This window comes from Crotalus tigris, unplaced genomic scaffold (assembly GCF_016545835.1).
Source record: "Crotalus tigris isolate CLP2741 ecotype Arizona unplaced genomic scaffold, ASM1654583v1 scf7180000017771.5222438, whole genome shotgun sequence".
NCBI classification, from domain to species: Eukaryota; Metazoa; Chordata; class Lepidosauria; order Squamata; family Viperidae; genus Crotalus; species Crotalus tigris.
The window spans coordinates 2,385,260-2,398,616 of record NW_024096622.1 but is presented as its reverse complement, the minus strand read 5'-3'; the positions used below and the strand labels follow the sequence as shown (position 1 = coordinate 2,398,616).

At 38.1% G+C, this 13,357-nt stretch overlaps 1 protein-coding gene across 3 annotated transcripts in view; it reads right to left on the bottom strand.

Moving 5' to 3' along the window:
• Positions 1-3,551: 3,551 nt before the first annotated feature.
• The window catches only part of MIA3 (MIA SH3 domain ER export factor 3), a 32,669-nt gene continuing 22,863 nt past the window's right edge, over positions 3,552-13,357 (bottom strand). Inside the window, exons 19-29 of one of the 3 annotated variants that reach the window (XM_039341643.1) lie at positions 11,163-11,264; positions 11,018-11,078; positions 10,891-10,926; positions 10,652-10,719; positions 10,450-10,547; positions 10,223-10,354; positions 7,231-7,299; positions 7,058-7,137; positions 6,833-6,904; positions 6,112-6,256; positions 3,552-5,630 (exon numbers count right to left, since the gene is read on the bottom strand). In XM_039341643.1, the coding sequence (XP_039197577.1) occupies positions 5,311-5,630; positions 6,112-6,256; positions 6,833-6,904; positions 7,058-7,137; positions 7,231-7,299; positions 10,223-10,354; positions 10,450-10,547; positions 10,652-10,719; positions 10,891-10,926; positions 11,018-11,078; positions 11,163-11,264 (1,183 nt within the window). In that variant the 3' untranslated portion in view covers positions 3,552-5,310. The remainder of the gene's footprint in view (positions 5,631-6,111; positions 6,257-6,832; positions 6,905-7,057; positions 7,138-7,230; positions 7,300-10,222; positions 10,355-10,449; positions 10,548-10,651; positions 10,720-10,890; positions 10,927-11,017; positions 11,079-11,162; positions 11,265-13,357) is intronic. The other 2 variants (XM_039341644.1, XM_039341646.1) reach the window with 2 other exon arrangements.

The following is a 13,357-nucleotide window of genomic DNA, read 5'->3' as shown; positions in this document are numbered from 1 at the left end:
TTGAAGGGCAACTTTCAGAAAACCCAAGGACTTGTCCCTGCCTATCTAGAAATACTGCATCTGTGGGCCATGTGTTAACTTCTTATGACTTCTGTAGAGATATGCATAATGAATTCTTAGTGTCTTTCATTGTTAGTAATTTTCTGGATGAGCAGAATTTGCAATAAATCACCTTCTGGTAAACAAAGACCCCAGATAAAATAAGCCATTGCTAAGTTTGCATTTGCAGCCTTCAAAATGTGTGCTTTGCTAATAGAAAATGAATTCTGGATTGATTTAGGGGTATTCTGTGTAGAAAAGAGTATTTTGTAATTTTGGAGTTCTGTATCATTCTTACCTGATTTTACGGTATCTTACTTCTACTCTCTGTTCACGTTCTTTTCTTATTTTACTATACTTTATTTTACTGCTTTTATTCTGGTTTGTTTGGGGGCTCTGTGACATTAAGTATTCAACTTCAGTATATATATAGATGAATTGGAGTTAAGGCTTATCAGTGAAGTGGGCACATTTGTTGATGGTATCAGCTATTCAGGATGGTACAATCCAAAATGGATTGTAAAAAGCACTAAAAGAGCTCCAAATTGGGCAAATGAGCTTCAAAATAGTAAAATCAAGTTATGTACCATTAACCTTCATTTGCAAATATGCATTTGAAAGATCTCAGGTAGCAGAGTCCGGACCAGAGAAAGGATCCTGGAGTTATAGCGAACAGCTGTAGGTGGGTTAGACAGCATCACCACCAGATGGATTTGTAGCTGGCTGACCAGCCCTATTCAGTGTGTGGTCCTCAATGGAACTGCATCTACATGGAAGTGTGTAGTGGGGTACCCCAGGGCTCTGTTCTAGGCCCAGTGCTCTTCAACATCTTCATCAACGATTTGGACGAGGGGATAGATGGGGAACTCATCAAATTTGCAGACGACATCAAGCTGGCAGGAATAGCCAACACTCCAGAAGATAGGCTTAAGATACAGGAGGATCTGGACAGACTTGAACACTGGGTGCTATCTAACAAAATGAAATTCAATGGTGAAAAAAGTAAGGTTCTACATTTAGGCAAGAAAAACCAAATGTACAGGTATAATATAGGTGGTACCTCACTCAATAGTAATAACTGTGAGAGGGATCTTGGAGTCCTAGTGGACAATCACTTATATATGAGCCAGCAGTGTGCTGCAGCTGCTAAAAAAGTTGACACAATGCTAGGCTGCATTAACGGAGGAATAGAATCAAGATCACGTGAAGTGTTAATACCACTTTACAATGCCTTGTTAGGCCACACTTGGAATATTACATCCAGTTTTGGTCACCACAATGTAAAAAAGATGTTGGGACTCTAGATTTCTAGAGTACAGAGAAGAACAACAAAGATAATTAGGGGACTGGAGGCTAAAACATACGTAGTATAAGGAACGGTTGCTGGAATTGGGTATGTCTAGTTTAATGAAGAGAAGGATGAGGGGTGACATGATAGCAGTGTTCCAATATCTCAGGGGTTGCCACAAAGAAGAGGGAGTCAAGCTATTCTCCAAAGCACCTGAAGGCAGCACAAGAAGCAACGGGTGGAAACTAATCAAGGAGAGAAGTAACCTAGAACTAAGGAGAAACTTCCTGACAGTTAGAACAATTAACCAGTGGAACAACCTACCTCCAGAAGTTGTGAATGCTCCAACACTGGAAGTTTTTAAGAAGAGACTGGACAGCCATTTGTCTGAAATGATATAGGGTTTCCTGCCTGAGCAGGGGGTTGGACTAGATGACCTTCAAGGTCCCTTCCAACTTTATTATCTTTTATTCATTCAATATGAACCTCAGTCAACTGAACATTCAAATTGGCTGGCGCTGATGGTTGACACGGGTTGCTACCAGCATCCTAAGTGTCAACCAGGTATCTCCTTAAAATATAAGATGTTCCGAGTAGTGCAGTTTTTTGTAATATTGCTGGAATTATTTCAGGAAGCTGCAGTTTCTTGCAAAGTTTTGGGACATAGTTCCCAGTGCCCCAAGGACAATGGGTACCACTGTTACGCGTTTCATCCATAATCGCGCAGTTTTGATGGCCAGGTCGCAATATTTCATAATTTTTTCCAGTTCTTTTTCTTTGACTCTGGCATCTCCTGGTACAGCGATATCAATCAGCTGTACGCTTCATTTCTCTACAACTGTGATATCAGGCGTATTGTGTTCCAAATGGCGATCTGTCCGTATTCAAAAGTCTCACAAAATCTTCACCCTCTCATTCTCAACAACTTCTTCCACCCTATGTTCCCATGACTTTTCAGACACAGGCAAGTTGTATTTTTTACACAATGCCCAGTGGATTAATTTAGCAACTCGGTCATGTCTATTATTATTATTATTATTATTATTATTATTATTATTATTATTATTATTATTATTATTATTATTATTATTATTATTAAGCTACCGGTAGACGAAAATTGGCAGCTGCTGTTTTTAAAAATCTATACTTTGAATTAAAAGGGAATTGAAAAATAAATAAAAATAAAATAAAATTGTAATTAAAACTTGCAAATATAATGATGCCCTTAAAAAATATCTATGGTGAAACCATATTTTTGTATAAAACTTTTGTTACAAAATGAAGCATACATAGTAGTCGTTAGGGAACTATAGCAACTCCCCACAAGAATAGACTGCAGAGTGTAAGACTCTTCCACTTGGAATAAAGGGAAGACATAGGGAGGGTCAATAGTTTTTTAACCCTGGCAACTTTAAGATGCCTGGACTTCAACTCCCAGAATTTTTGAACCTTGGCAACTTTGAGATGCTCAGATATTACTGGCTAGGGAAGTCCATACATTTTAAAGTTGTCAAGGTTGAGAAACACTGCATAGATAGTGTGGAGACACAAGGTCATTTCTCTAACAATGCTAGAATTCAAAGACATCCAATGAAACTAAATTCAAGGAAATTCAGAAATGACATAAAACATTTTTTCCACACTCTGTAAATTCCCTTGTTACAGTTATAGTAATTGCAGGTAATTTCAATGGTTTTAAAAGGGGATTGCCTAAACTCATGAAGGATCATGAGGGCTACAACACTAATAGCCGTATATTATTTCCTAAGCCACAAACAGCATGCTCAACATCCTGATTGGTAGCCAATATGATAGCAGAAGGCTGATGGCCTTCAGTTTGGGCTTGTGAATTTCTCAAATGTTGTATCAGATGTGCTAATGGCCTTCTCTGGCAGGGCTTCATTGATGTTAACTCCCACTGTCTCAAGTTCTTTTTCCATTGATTTCTGAGTTAGAGATACACAATTATACAATTATACACCAGCATTTGTTTCTCTTAAAATCAACTCTCCCCAACTTTATGTGGTCACTTTCCCTGAATATCCTAATATCAAATCAAGAATACCTTATCCTATTGTGTCTTCCTCTATGTATGAAAGAAAATATGAAACCAAATCTAAAAATAGAGGCAAGAGAGGGGGAGAAAGTGCTATCAGAAAAAAAAATGTTAGTGTTTTTCTTCTGATACTCCTGACTCAAATACATGTGTATATGAAAATTTGCATAGCTATTTCATTCCATATTTATTTCAATATCTCAAAGTGCCTGCAATAGTAATAATGCATTTCCAAAGATAAAATGCCACCTTACAAAATAATCAAGCCTTTCTATTAAATTAGGAAGTTCTAAGAAATCTTTCAAAAGTCAACATTCTTAAGTTACAGGGCAGAATATCTATATTCAAGGAAGAGATGCTCTGTTCTAGAAGGGCCCTTTCAAGATTATTCGATATACTCAATTACCATTGCATTAAAAAGGAAGTGAAAGTTTTGTTTCAAGATAAATAATGTCTGTTGAACTTCTGCTTAATCTTCAAATCATGGTTTAGTCTTTCTTAGGCTAAAAAATCCCATAGCGTAATTCTATAAGGACTAACAATTTGCATTTCTTGGCTTACTGTCTATAAACCATCACTTGTCTTGGCAGTTGCTGGTTGAGAAAAAGGCATGTATACTTTGGGCTCTGTTCCAAGCTTCCAACAACATTTAGCTCTTAACAGAATTGTCACCTGAAAATTTCTCCACTGTAGGTTTTATCACTGAGTAGGTGGACTTACAATTAGTTTTTGAATTGTAGTTAGGCTATCTTTTCTACTGATACAATCTGGAAATAGTATTATGAGTAGATATAAGTAGAATATGTATATGTATGCAGGCACAGATGTATATGCATCATTATACATAGATGTGTGTATAAATCAAAAGAAGCATACAAGCAGAAAGGGTTTGATTCAGACATTCTGTGAAATGAAGATTGTCTTATCTTTCACACTGCATGATTCAATACTACTCCTAGAAAATGCATCTGCCCTTATACAACAGGATAGGAATTTTTAAAGACAGATATAATGAAAAAGTATTCTTAAGTTAGAAAACAGTTTCCAGCATCCTTTGATTCAATAATTATTTAAAATAAATTGCCCAATTATTTCGTATAAAAATGACATAATTCTACCTGAGCCTTTAGCTGGGACAAAACAGCAAACTAATTGCTACACTTCACTGTAAATTATGCTGAAATTAACAGACTTTGTATATATTTGATGTAGTGTTTCCTAAAGCAGCAGAGGACTCTGTCGTGTATATTTAAACTTGATTCTTCCTTACTACAGAATCCACTGAATTGGAACAATGTTTACTCTGGGATATTTACTCTTTATAACTACTTTCAACTTGTTAAGCCATTAAAAATGATTTTGTATATAGCAAAAAAAGAATCTTGCTTTATTAGTAGATTTGTCCTTCCAATATAGCATGTAGGTTTCTTCTGGTACTTTTACGCCAGATGCTTTAAAAAGTATGAGTTGGAATCTCTCTTTATGTAAACCATTTGTCTACAGTGACTGTAGGCTATATATGAATGGTAGCATTTCTTACTGAAGCTATTTCCACAGGAAATGTTCAGATTATAATTTTTAAATCATTTAACAACATCATTTACTGTACATAGGTTACATTATTTAAAAACTAACTATACAGGTATTTCTTATATATTGCACGTTGAGAGCTGCGAGTTGGTCACAGCTGTAAAAGCAGGCTTCAGGCTTATCACAGAAACATTCTAAGTACATCCAAAGAGGATGAACAAGTCCGATTTAAAGGTTATCAAAATGCACATTACTATAGAAATTATTTTTTGTAAAAAAAAAGAAAGAAAGAAAAAGAAAGCTACACTGAAACCAAATTTAGAAGGAAGAGTCCTGCTGAAGCCACTGAAATCCTCACCCCATGAAACGTGATCAAAATCAGTCCAGAAATCTGAAGTCATGGTTTCTGTTCAGGAAGATGTGCAGAGTCTTGTGAGCTAGACGGAGACTGAGAACAGGGAGGGCTTTCTTGGTAGTCATTGGGCCTTGTAGGTGGCAAGTCTCTAACAGGAGGAGAATAATCCCTTAAACCTGGTGGAGGTAGTCGTGGACCTGGAGGATAATCTCTGGGGGGAGGTGGCCGGAAAGGAGGTGGCCCACGGATATATCCTCTCTGTTCAGGATGTGGCAGTGGAACAGGAGGAAAATCTCGCATTCCAAATGGAGGACCAGGTGGATAATCTCTAGGAATAGGTGGCGGTAGAGGAGGTCCACGAACTGAAAGGGGGGGGGAAAAAAATGAAACTGGGCAGTTCAAAATCAAGTTACCATTTGTCATCACTTTCATTTTAGGAAAGCATGCTTCTAAATCTTTATGGCTGCACATAAATATTCAAAATAGGCTGCAAAAGATCTCTGAGTTGTAAGGATAAAGAATCGGTGCTCTTTATAGCCTTTTAACACTCCCAAGCATTTTCCTCTTTTTTTTTTTTTTGCTAAAAATCAATTATACTTAGCACAAGACTGAACATGCCATCAAAGAAGCCTATAATACTCAAATTGGTATTACTATTATCATCCAACCCTTGCAAGTTCCATATATAACGCAACTTCATATTCTGTACAAAATAACATTTCTTGGAATACTAAGAATGGAATTTCTTTTAAAGTGCATTTTTAGCAAACTCTGATATGAAAGGTATTCAGCAATAAAGCTAAATAATCTGAAAAAAAGCACAATGTACAATACAGTCCGTACCCAAAGGAAGAGGAAGAGGCCGAGGTCCATAGGGCAGGCGGGGTGGTGGTCCAAATCGAATAGGAGGTGGCAAAGGCCCAACTGCTGGGGATGTCATCATGGGAGGTCCCAGGAAAGGCGGTGGGCCTTTAGAACCAAGGTTAACCTGTAGAAGACTGCAGTGTTAGTTGTCTATAAGGCATTATTCATGACATTAGAGAACTATAGATTAAAAGTACTTTAAGAAATATTGTTGCTGAAAAGACCTCAAATTTCCAAATTTAGCTCACTGTGTTTTATGGAAATTTTCTTTTTTCAGGAATATTCTCATCTTCAGGCATCCAAGAGGTATTATCCTATAAAAGCATTCTCAAAATGGCCCTCCAGATCTGAACTAGACACTCTTCTAAGTGCATTCCTTTATAATACCAGCAAATCCCACACCATCTACAGAAGGAAATGATCAGAGGACCTCAGGGGTTAGAAAAGCCTTAGGTGTCAAGCGCCACCATGTATGAAGCAACTGGATTATATTTTCCTTAAAGCAACTAAAATATGTTTTTTTCCAAATGCTGTTACAATGCATGTAGCTTTAGCAAAATGCAAAGCCAAGAAAAAGAGCTGCAACCCAGAGTGAGTTCTGCACCGCATCTCTCATGCTGAGTCATGAAGCACCATGCTTTTTACATCCTCCCCATCAAATGCAGGAGAAAGGCACCAGTCCCAGCCTCTTGGTACTCACTGCAGTTGCTTCACTGGAGGAAGGTGGGGCAGCAGAAACATGGGGGACTTCAAGCTCTTTGGTAAGATTTTGCTTTTTTCCCCCCAGCAATGTAAAGATGAGTGACAGACAAATAGAAATTGATACATAAGTGAGGGATGATATGGCATATATAAGGTAACAAAACAAAGATTCCGTACAGCATGTCAGTTCACCCAAAGAAATAGCAACCCCCCCTCCACTTACTATTCCATCAACAACTGCAGTTGAAGGAGAAGATGTTCTTGGTCCACAGTTGATCAGTGTTGTTACAGGAGGACCAAGGTCTAGAAGGAGGGGGGGAAAATGACACATTTAATATTGCTTGAAAAAAGATGCTACACTTTCAAAATGTAGATGGACTCTCTTGCCATTCTTACCTGGAGCAGATATCCTTCCTGATTGCTCGGAATGCCTTTTTTGGACCGGAGGGCCATCAGTCATAGTATCTGAAGGATTACAATGCAGTTTGGTAGAGATTATTATTTTGCCAACTAACGGCTATGCAATACAGTGCCCTCTAGATACTTTAGACAACAACCTCCCAATTCTGACTATTCTTCACGCTAACTGAACTTATAGAAATAACAAAGGGTGTCCAAAGCAACCTGGAAAACACGAGTCCACTCTACGTTTCTTTATATCTTATATCTGCCTTATAAAAAGTGATACATCTATTTTTAAACTAGTGTGATTTAGGAAGTAAGTATTAGTCTAGGATTGAAAAGATTAGGCTTGAATTCAACATGAGTTCTGAAAATGCAGTGATTTTATGCTAATCATCTTTCTGTCCAAATCACTTATAAGATTGCTATATGAAAAAAAAGACAGCATTATGCACACTAGTTGAGATCAAAAAGAAAATGTAGAGTATACATTTAAGTAAATATACAGAAGTGTGTATTTTTCCTTTCATACAAGAGATATTCAAATTAAAACATATGACGGGTTATAAAAGGAATTCAGCACTAGTACATAAGTGCTTGATAAAGTTTAGCAACAAAAAGCAAAGGATCTGAACTAAAAATCAATAAGTTAATCGACATACTATGACAGAGAAATAATCTAAACTTTGGGGCAGGAAGTTTCCCAAGTAGGGTTTAGCAAAGTATTCCTATAAAGGTCTTTTATGATTTAGCATTGGAAGACTCGTAGGCAAATTTCTTTCTCACATAAATTCAAATAAAAAATTATCATGCTTGGTTTTCTTAAAGTTATAATGATTCTAAGTACTTCCTCCCTAGTTCTTATCTTGACTTAACTTGAGGTAGAAACATAAGAACCACTTGATTTAGTTAGTGGATTTAAAAATTCAAGAAAAGCATCTGCCATACTGGGTAGATCCAGTGGTGGGATTCAGCCAGTTCGTACCACTTTGGCAGAACCGGTAGCTAATTTTTTGTTGCTCAGGCCCAGAATGAACTTCTGGAAGCAGAGAACCGGAGAACTTCCGGAACACAGAGAACCGGTTGTTCACATATTTGAATCCCACCACTGGGTAGATCCATATGTTGTGCTAAGCCAAAGATGAGCAGCTTTTTGATTACTGGGAAGAATGTTTAATATTTTTCAGGTGATTAAGATGGTGAAAAATAGACATTGCCAAAATGCAATCTTTAGTAACTGAAGCGCAGAGGGTTAACCAGACATGAGCTCCTCCAAGATACAAAGGTGATGTTAACATAATGGAGAGCGACAGTAATAGAAATGAAAGAAATATTAACCAGGTCTATCCAACTGAACAAATATCATTGGTGGAACAAGGTTTGTTTCCACCAAAATTACCCAAGTCTATTTCAAATGAGTGGGGTTATCCTCAAGAGGAATAAAGGGAAAAGAAAAAAAAAGCAAATCCCACTGTGCAAGTGACAGTCCGTGTTCACAGTTATCACAGTGATGAAAAGTAACTTTGTGACCAATGTGCATATTAAAGATCTTGGTCTGGGTGATAAACAAATATCTGGCATTACCCGTCTTTCCCTGAAAATAAGACCTGGTCTTATATTTTTTTTGCCTCCAAAAGAGGCACCAGGACTTATTTTCAGGGGATGTCTGACCCGCTTACCTTAGGACTGCCGCAGCCAGGCCTCCCACGTCCAGACAGCTCTTGCACCACTGCCTGAGTTCTTCTGTGGCTGCTTGCGGTCTCACGCCACGTGGCACAATGTGCCACGGCCGCCTCTTACAGAAGGCCACATGGCTCGTTGTGCTGATTATGCCGCTGGCACCACTTGCGGCAGGAAGCTATGAGGCTCAGAATGCCGATCATGCTGCCGCCACGATCGATGGCACTGGCATGCGACTGGCACGATCGCCATGCGGCCTCCTTCTGCAAGCAGCAGCAGCACGATCAGTGAGATAGTTCTCATGGCCTTCAGCCACGAGTAGTGGCGGCAGGGAGATTGACAGAATGAGCCCTGCGGCCTTCAGCTGCGAGCAGCAGCAGCGGTGCAATTAGCGTGATACATTGTGTGGCTTCTAATTGCGAGCGGCAGCAGCAGTGCAACGAGCCTTATGGTCTTCTACAGCAAGTTGTGGCAGTGGCACAATATGCCATGTGGCATTTGGCCGCAAGCGGCCACAGAATTCAGGCAGCGGTGCAACAAGTGTTGGGGCTTGGGAGACCTGGCTATCATAGTCCTAAGGTAAGCGGGTGCAGGGCACGTGGGGCAGCTCCACTCCCCCACCCCAGCTTGATTTTTACGCATGTGCCTCACCCCAAACCTTGGGCTTATTTCTGCAGTAGGGCTTATATTGGGCGCACATATAAAAATCAAGCTGGGGCTTATTTTCAGGATAAGTCTTATTTTTGGAAAAACGCAGTAGTGCATTCTTTTCCATGTGTATTCCCCTTTGTGTGCTGCTTATTTTGTTGTAATCCCTTCCTCTCCAATGAATATAAATACAATTTTCTTCTGGGGGAGCATTCCAAAGGGCGAGGGAGTGAGAGAGAAGGACTATAAGATTTTCTCATGAGTTAAGTTTCAGAAACCTTCCCTGCCAGCTTACCCAGCTGCTTAGGGTCATATCCTTCTGATGCCACAAAGGAAAGCTGAAATAAAATTGTAAACACAGTCGCAGGCATGTCATTTTCCCACTTACTAACTATGTCACTTAATGAGTGAGTTTTCTGTCCCAGTGGCAGTTTTAAAATGAAGACTACCTGTGCTATTGTTAACCCAGAGAAATTTATTTATTTATTTATTAAATTTAAATCCTGCCCATCTCAATGATAAGGCAACTCTGGGCTGCTTACTAATAGTAAAAAGATAAATATATAAATAGTAAATATTAAATTATGTATGCTTGTTTAGAAGATAGATAAATATTAATTTCTTGCTGCAGAATAATTATTAAAAAAAGATTGCTTACTAAATTCACCTCTTGATCCATCTCTTGGGTTGGCAGAAGGAGGTCGTCCAGGTGGTTCCATCATCAGTGGTGGGGAAGGAGCTCCCCCACTCACAGGCGAGGGGCCAAAAGAGCCATCTCGACTTATTGGACCTGTTATGAAATAGAAATAATACACAGGAAATATGGCAAAGTATCTATTTCCTCTTCTAAAATGGTAAGTTTAAAGACATGGGAAACAACTATACCTCTGCGAGGTAAAGTCTGATGGTCTGGCCGGCCTGCAGTCGGTTTCACAATTATTGGTCTCTGAAGGGAAGCTATTTTTTGATTCACCTCTATTATTCTAATAAGAAAAAACAACATTCTTAATGCAATCCACTCACTTAAAAAAATAACTCTTAATGTTGTCTCTTAGAAACAGTGATCACATGTATAAAACATGCTTACTTTTGTCTCAAGCTGGCAGATTCCCTTTTTTCTTCAACCAATGCCCTCTCTGCAGAACGTGCTATGAGCTGTAAAAAAAGATAGAAGTACATAAATCAGAAACTGTTAGTCAAATATCACTTGAAATCAAAGCCTACTAGAACAGCTTTCAGGAATATCAAGAGGCTATAGTAAATAAGTGTAATGCAACAAAATATTCAAAGCTGAAATGCTGTTCTTAAAAGAAAACACAGCCTTACCCAATTGTCATGGGCCTTCTTCTCATGAGCAGCAATCTTAAAATATGAAAGAAAAAATGTTTTAATTTGCAGATCACCTTATAATATAAAGTTTTCTTTTTCAGAATGCCTTGAAATAACTCCAGACCTGATTTTTATAAGACCGCTCTGTTTTTTGCAATTCTTCCTCCATTTCCTGAATTCTCTGCCTGTCAAAGAAGATGAAAAGTTATTTCTAATCACAATGCTTTCCCTCAAAATCAAAAGTCGACGTATTTATATATCAGAATTACTTGTAGATTTTCACTTCTTCAACAGCCAGGACTGCCTTTTCATCTGCAGCAGAGAGCTTTTGCTCTTTCTCTTGACGTTCATACTCCTCTTGTGTCAATTTCCTAGGACAAAATAAAAAGTGGCATAATGAAATACAATTAAGTTATGTTCAACTGCTAATACCAAAAAGCAAGTAACCTGAAGAGAGGCGGTAGGAAGATGGTCAAAGTAATCTTGAAGAAAGAGATACAAGAGCACTGCCTCTTGTTAAGGAAGGAGTAAGAGCGTGCTCTTCTCCATTTAGTATTATCAAATATGCTGGCACTTTACTTTCCAGCAAAAGGACATAAGCATGAGAAACCAAGCTCATTTAAAACGCCAATACATCCCTTAAGAAAACTTCCAGTTCCGGGTTGCGGTGCAGGCAGTCGTGCGCAAAGACTTCTCTCTTCGCCGGCCGTTTCCCTCCACAGGTAGACCCTCAATAGGGTCGAAAAGTCACCCTGGAAGGGCGACTACCGTTGAGGAGGCCCTCGTCTGACTGCAGAAGGGCGGCAGCTCCTTCCGCGGTCCGAACTAGCTCCTTAGGGCTGACGGAGAAAAGATCGGCCAATAAAATGGCCGATCACTTTGCCGCTCCAGCCAAAAGTCAGAAGAACAGCTAAGCGATAAAGAACCACCGTGGAGGATCTTGGTGAGACCTTTCCTTTCCTCTCTTTGCCCTAACTATCTTTCCTGTAAAAAGCCTTTGAACTACTTCCCTGCTTTAAGAGAGCGGTGTCTGTCTACTTGGGAAAAAGAGCTCTGGAACAAAAGAAATAAAACAGCTAACTTTTATTGACTATTCAACTTTTTGGATACCTAGGGGTCCTGGAAAAAATTCTATTACAGAACATTATTATTACTTTACTTATGATGCTGGAGATACCTGTCTTTTTTTTTTATTTTCCTAATGAGATAAAATTTTAGTAAGTGGGGAAAAAAAAGGATCTTACAGTCTACTGAGGTCATCTTGTGGCAGAAATTGTTATTGCAAGTGTATTTCCTTCTGGTGTTTGAAGATGGATTTGACCTTCAAATGATAATAAAAGGGAAAAGATAAAGGACTTGTAACAGCTGGGTGGTGAGTTTGATTACTATTGTGGAGGTGGATACTTGTTGACTTTTAGCAAATACAGCCTCCACCAAAAGATTAAAAGACTATTTCACCACTGAAATGGAGGAAGTTTACCCACAGCTTGATTATGACCTTATATTGGAAATTTTTTGGGAAGCTATGGAGTACATGAAATCTTGAAGAAAAATTAAAGATGAAATTTCAGAACCACAAATTGAATTTCAAATTCTAATAGATCAATCTATAGGCCAAGGAACACTAGAGAAGGAACAGTTCATGGAATCTACTGAACAAATCAACTTTAGAAAAACTTTTGCCCTAAAATTTCAAACTGGCTTTCAGACTCCAATTGATTATGCCACAAGTCAAGAAACAGAAAAGGAAGCAATTAACACAGATGAGGCTAAAACAACAGGAATTGATATCCTGACACAAGTTACTGAAAACCGTGACAATGTGGATAACCAACTAGTAATTACAAATGGAATACAATTGATTACACTACTCAGCTGATATTGGAAAAAGGGGAAGAGAACTTTGACCAGACTGAAGTGTCAATAAATACCCCTACCCAAATATTGAGATTTAATGACACAGATGCTTTACGATGGAAACTGGTTTGGCACAGAAAGAAAGCCAGAATTAGATTTAAAAATGTGACTTAAAATTTCACTTAATGGATTAAAATGGCTGAAGAGACCCTGATTGATTGAATAATTAATGAAATATGTGAATTCAATAAGAAGATATCTTCTGTAATAATTGTTTTAGATGTGATAACTACCTGGAGGGGATGTAAACTTTACCTAATGGGTTAAAAAGGTTTTTTAATAGATATAGATTGATTGATAGAATATATATTTAAAATAGAGTAGAAATGTATTTCTTGGAATAATATTTTTATTTAGGTAGGATAACTATTTCATAATGGAAGAATAATAAGAGGGATTTGTGACAAGAGAAGAAAGGATATTAATAAATGACTTATTAGATTAAGAAATAGAATATATCTGGAAACAACAAGAATGTTATTGTTGGAATAAGGGATACCCGAAGTGTTAATAATATGTTTATTTAAGGCTAAAATGGAATATGGTA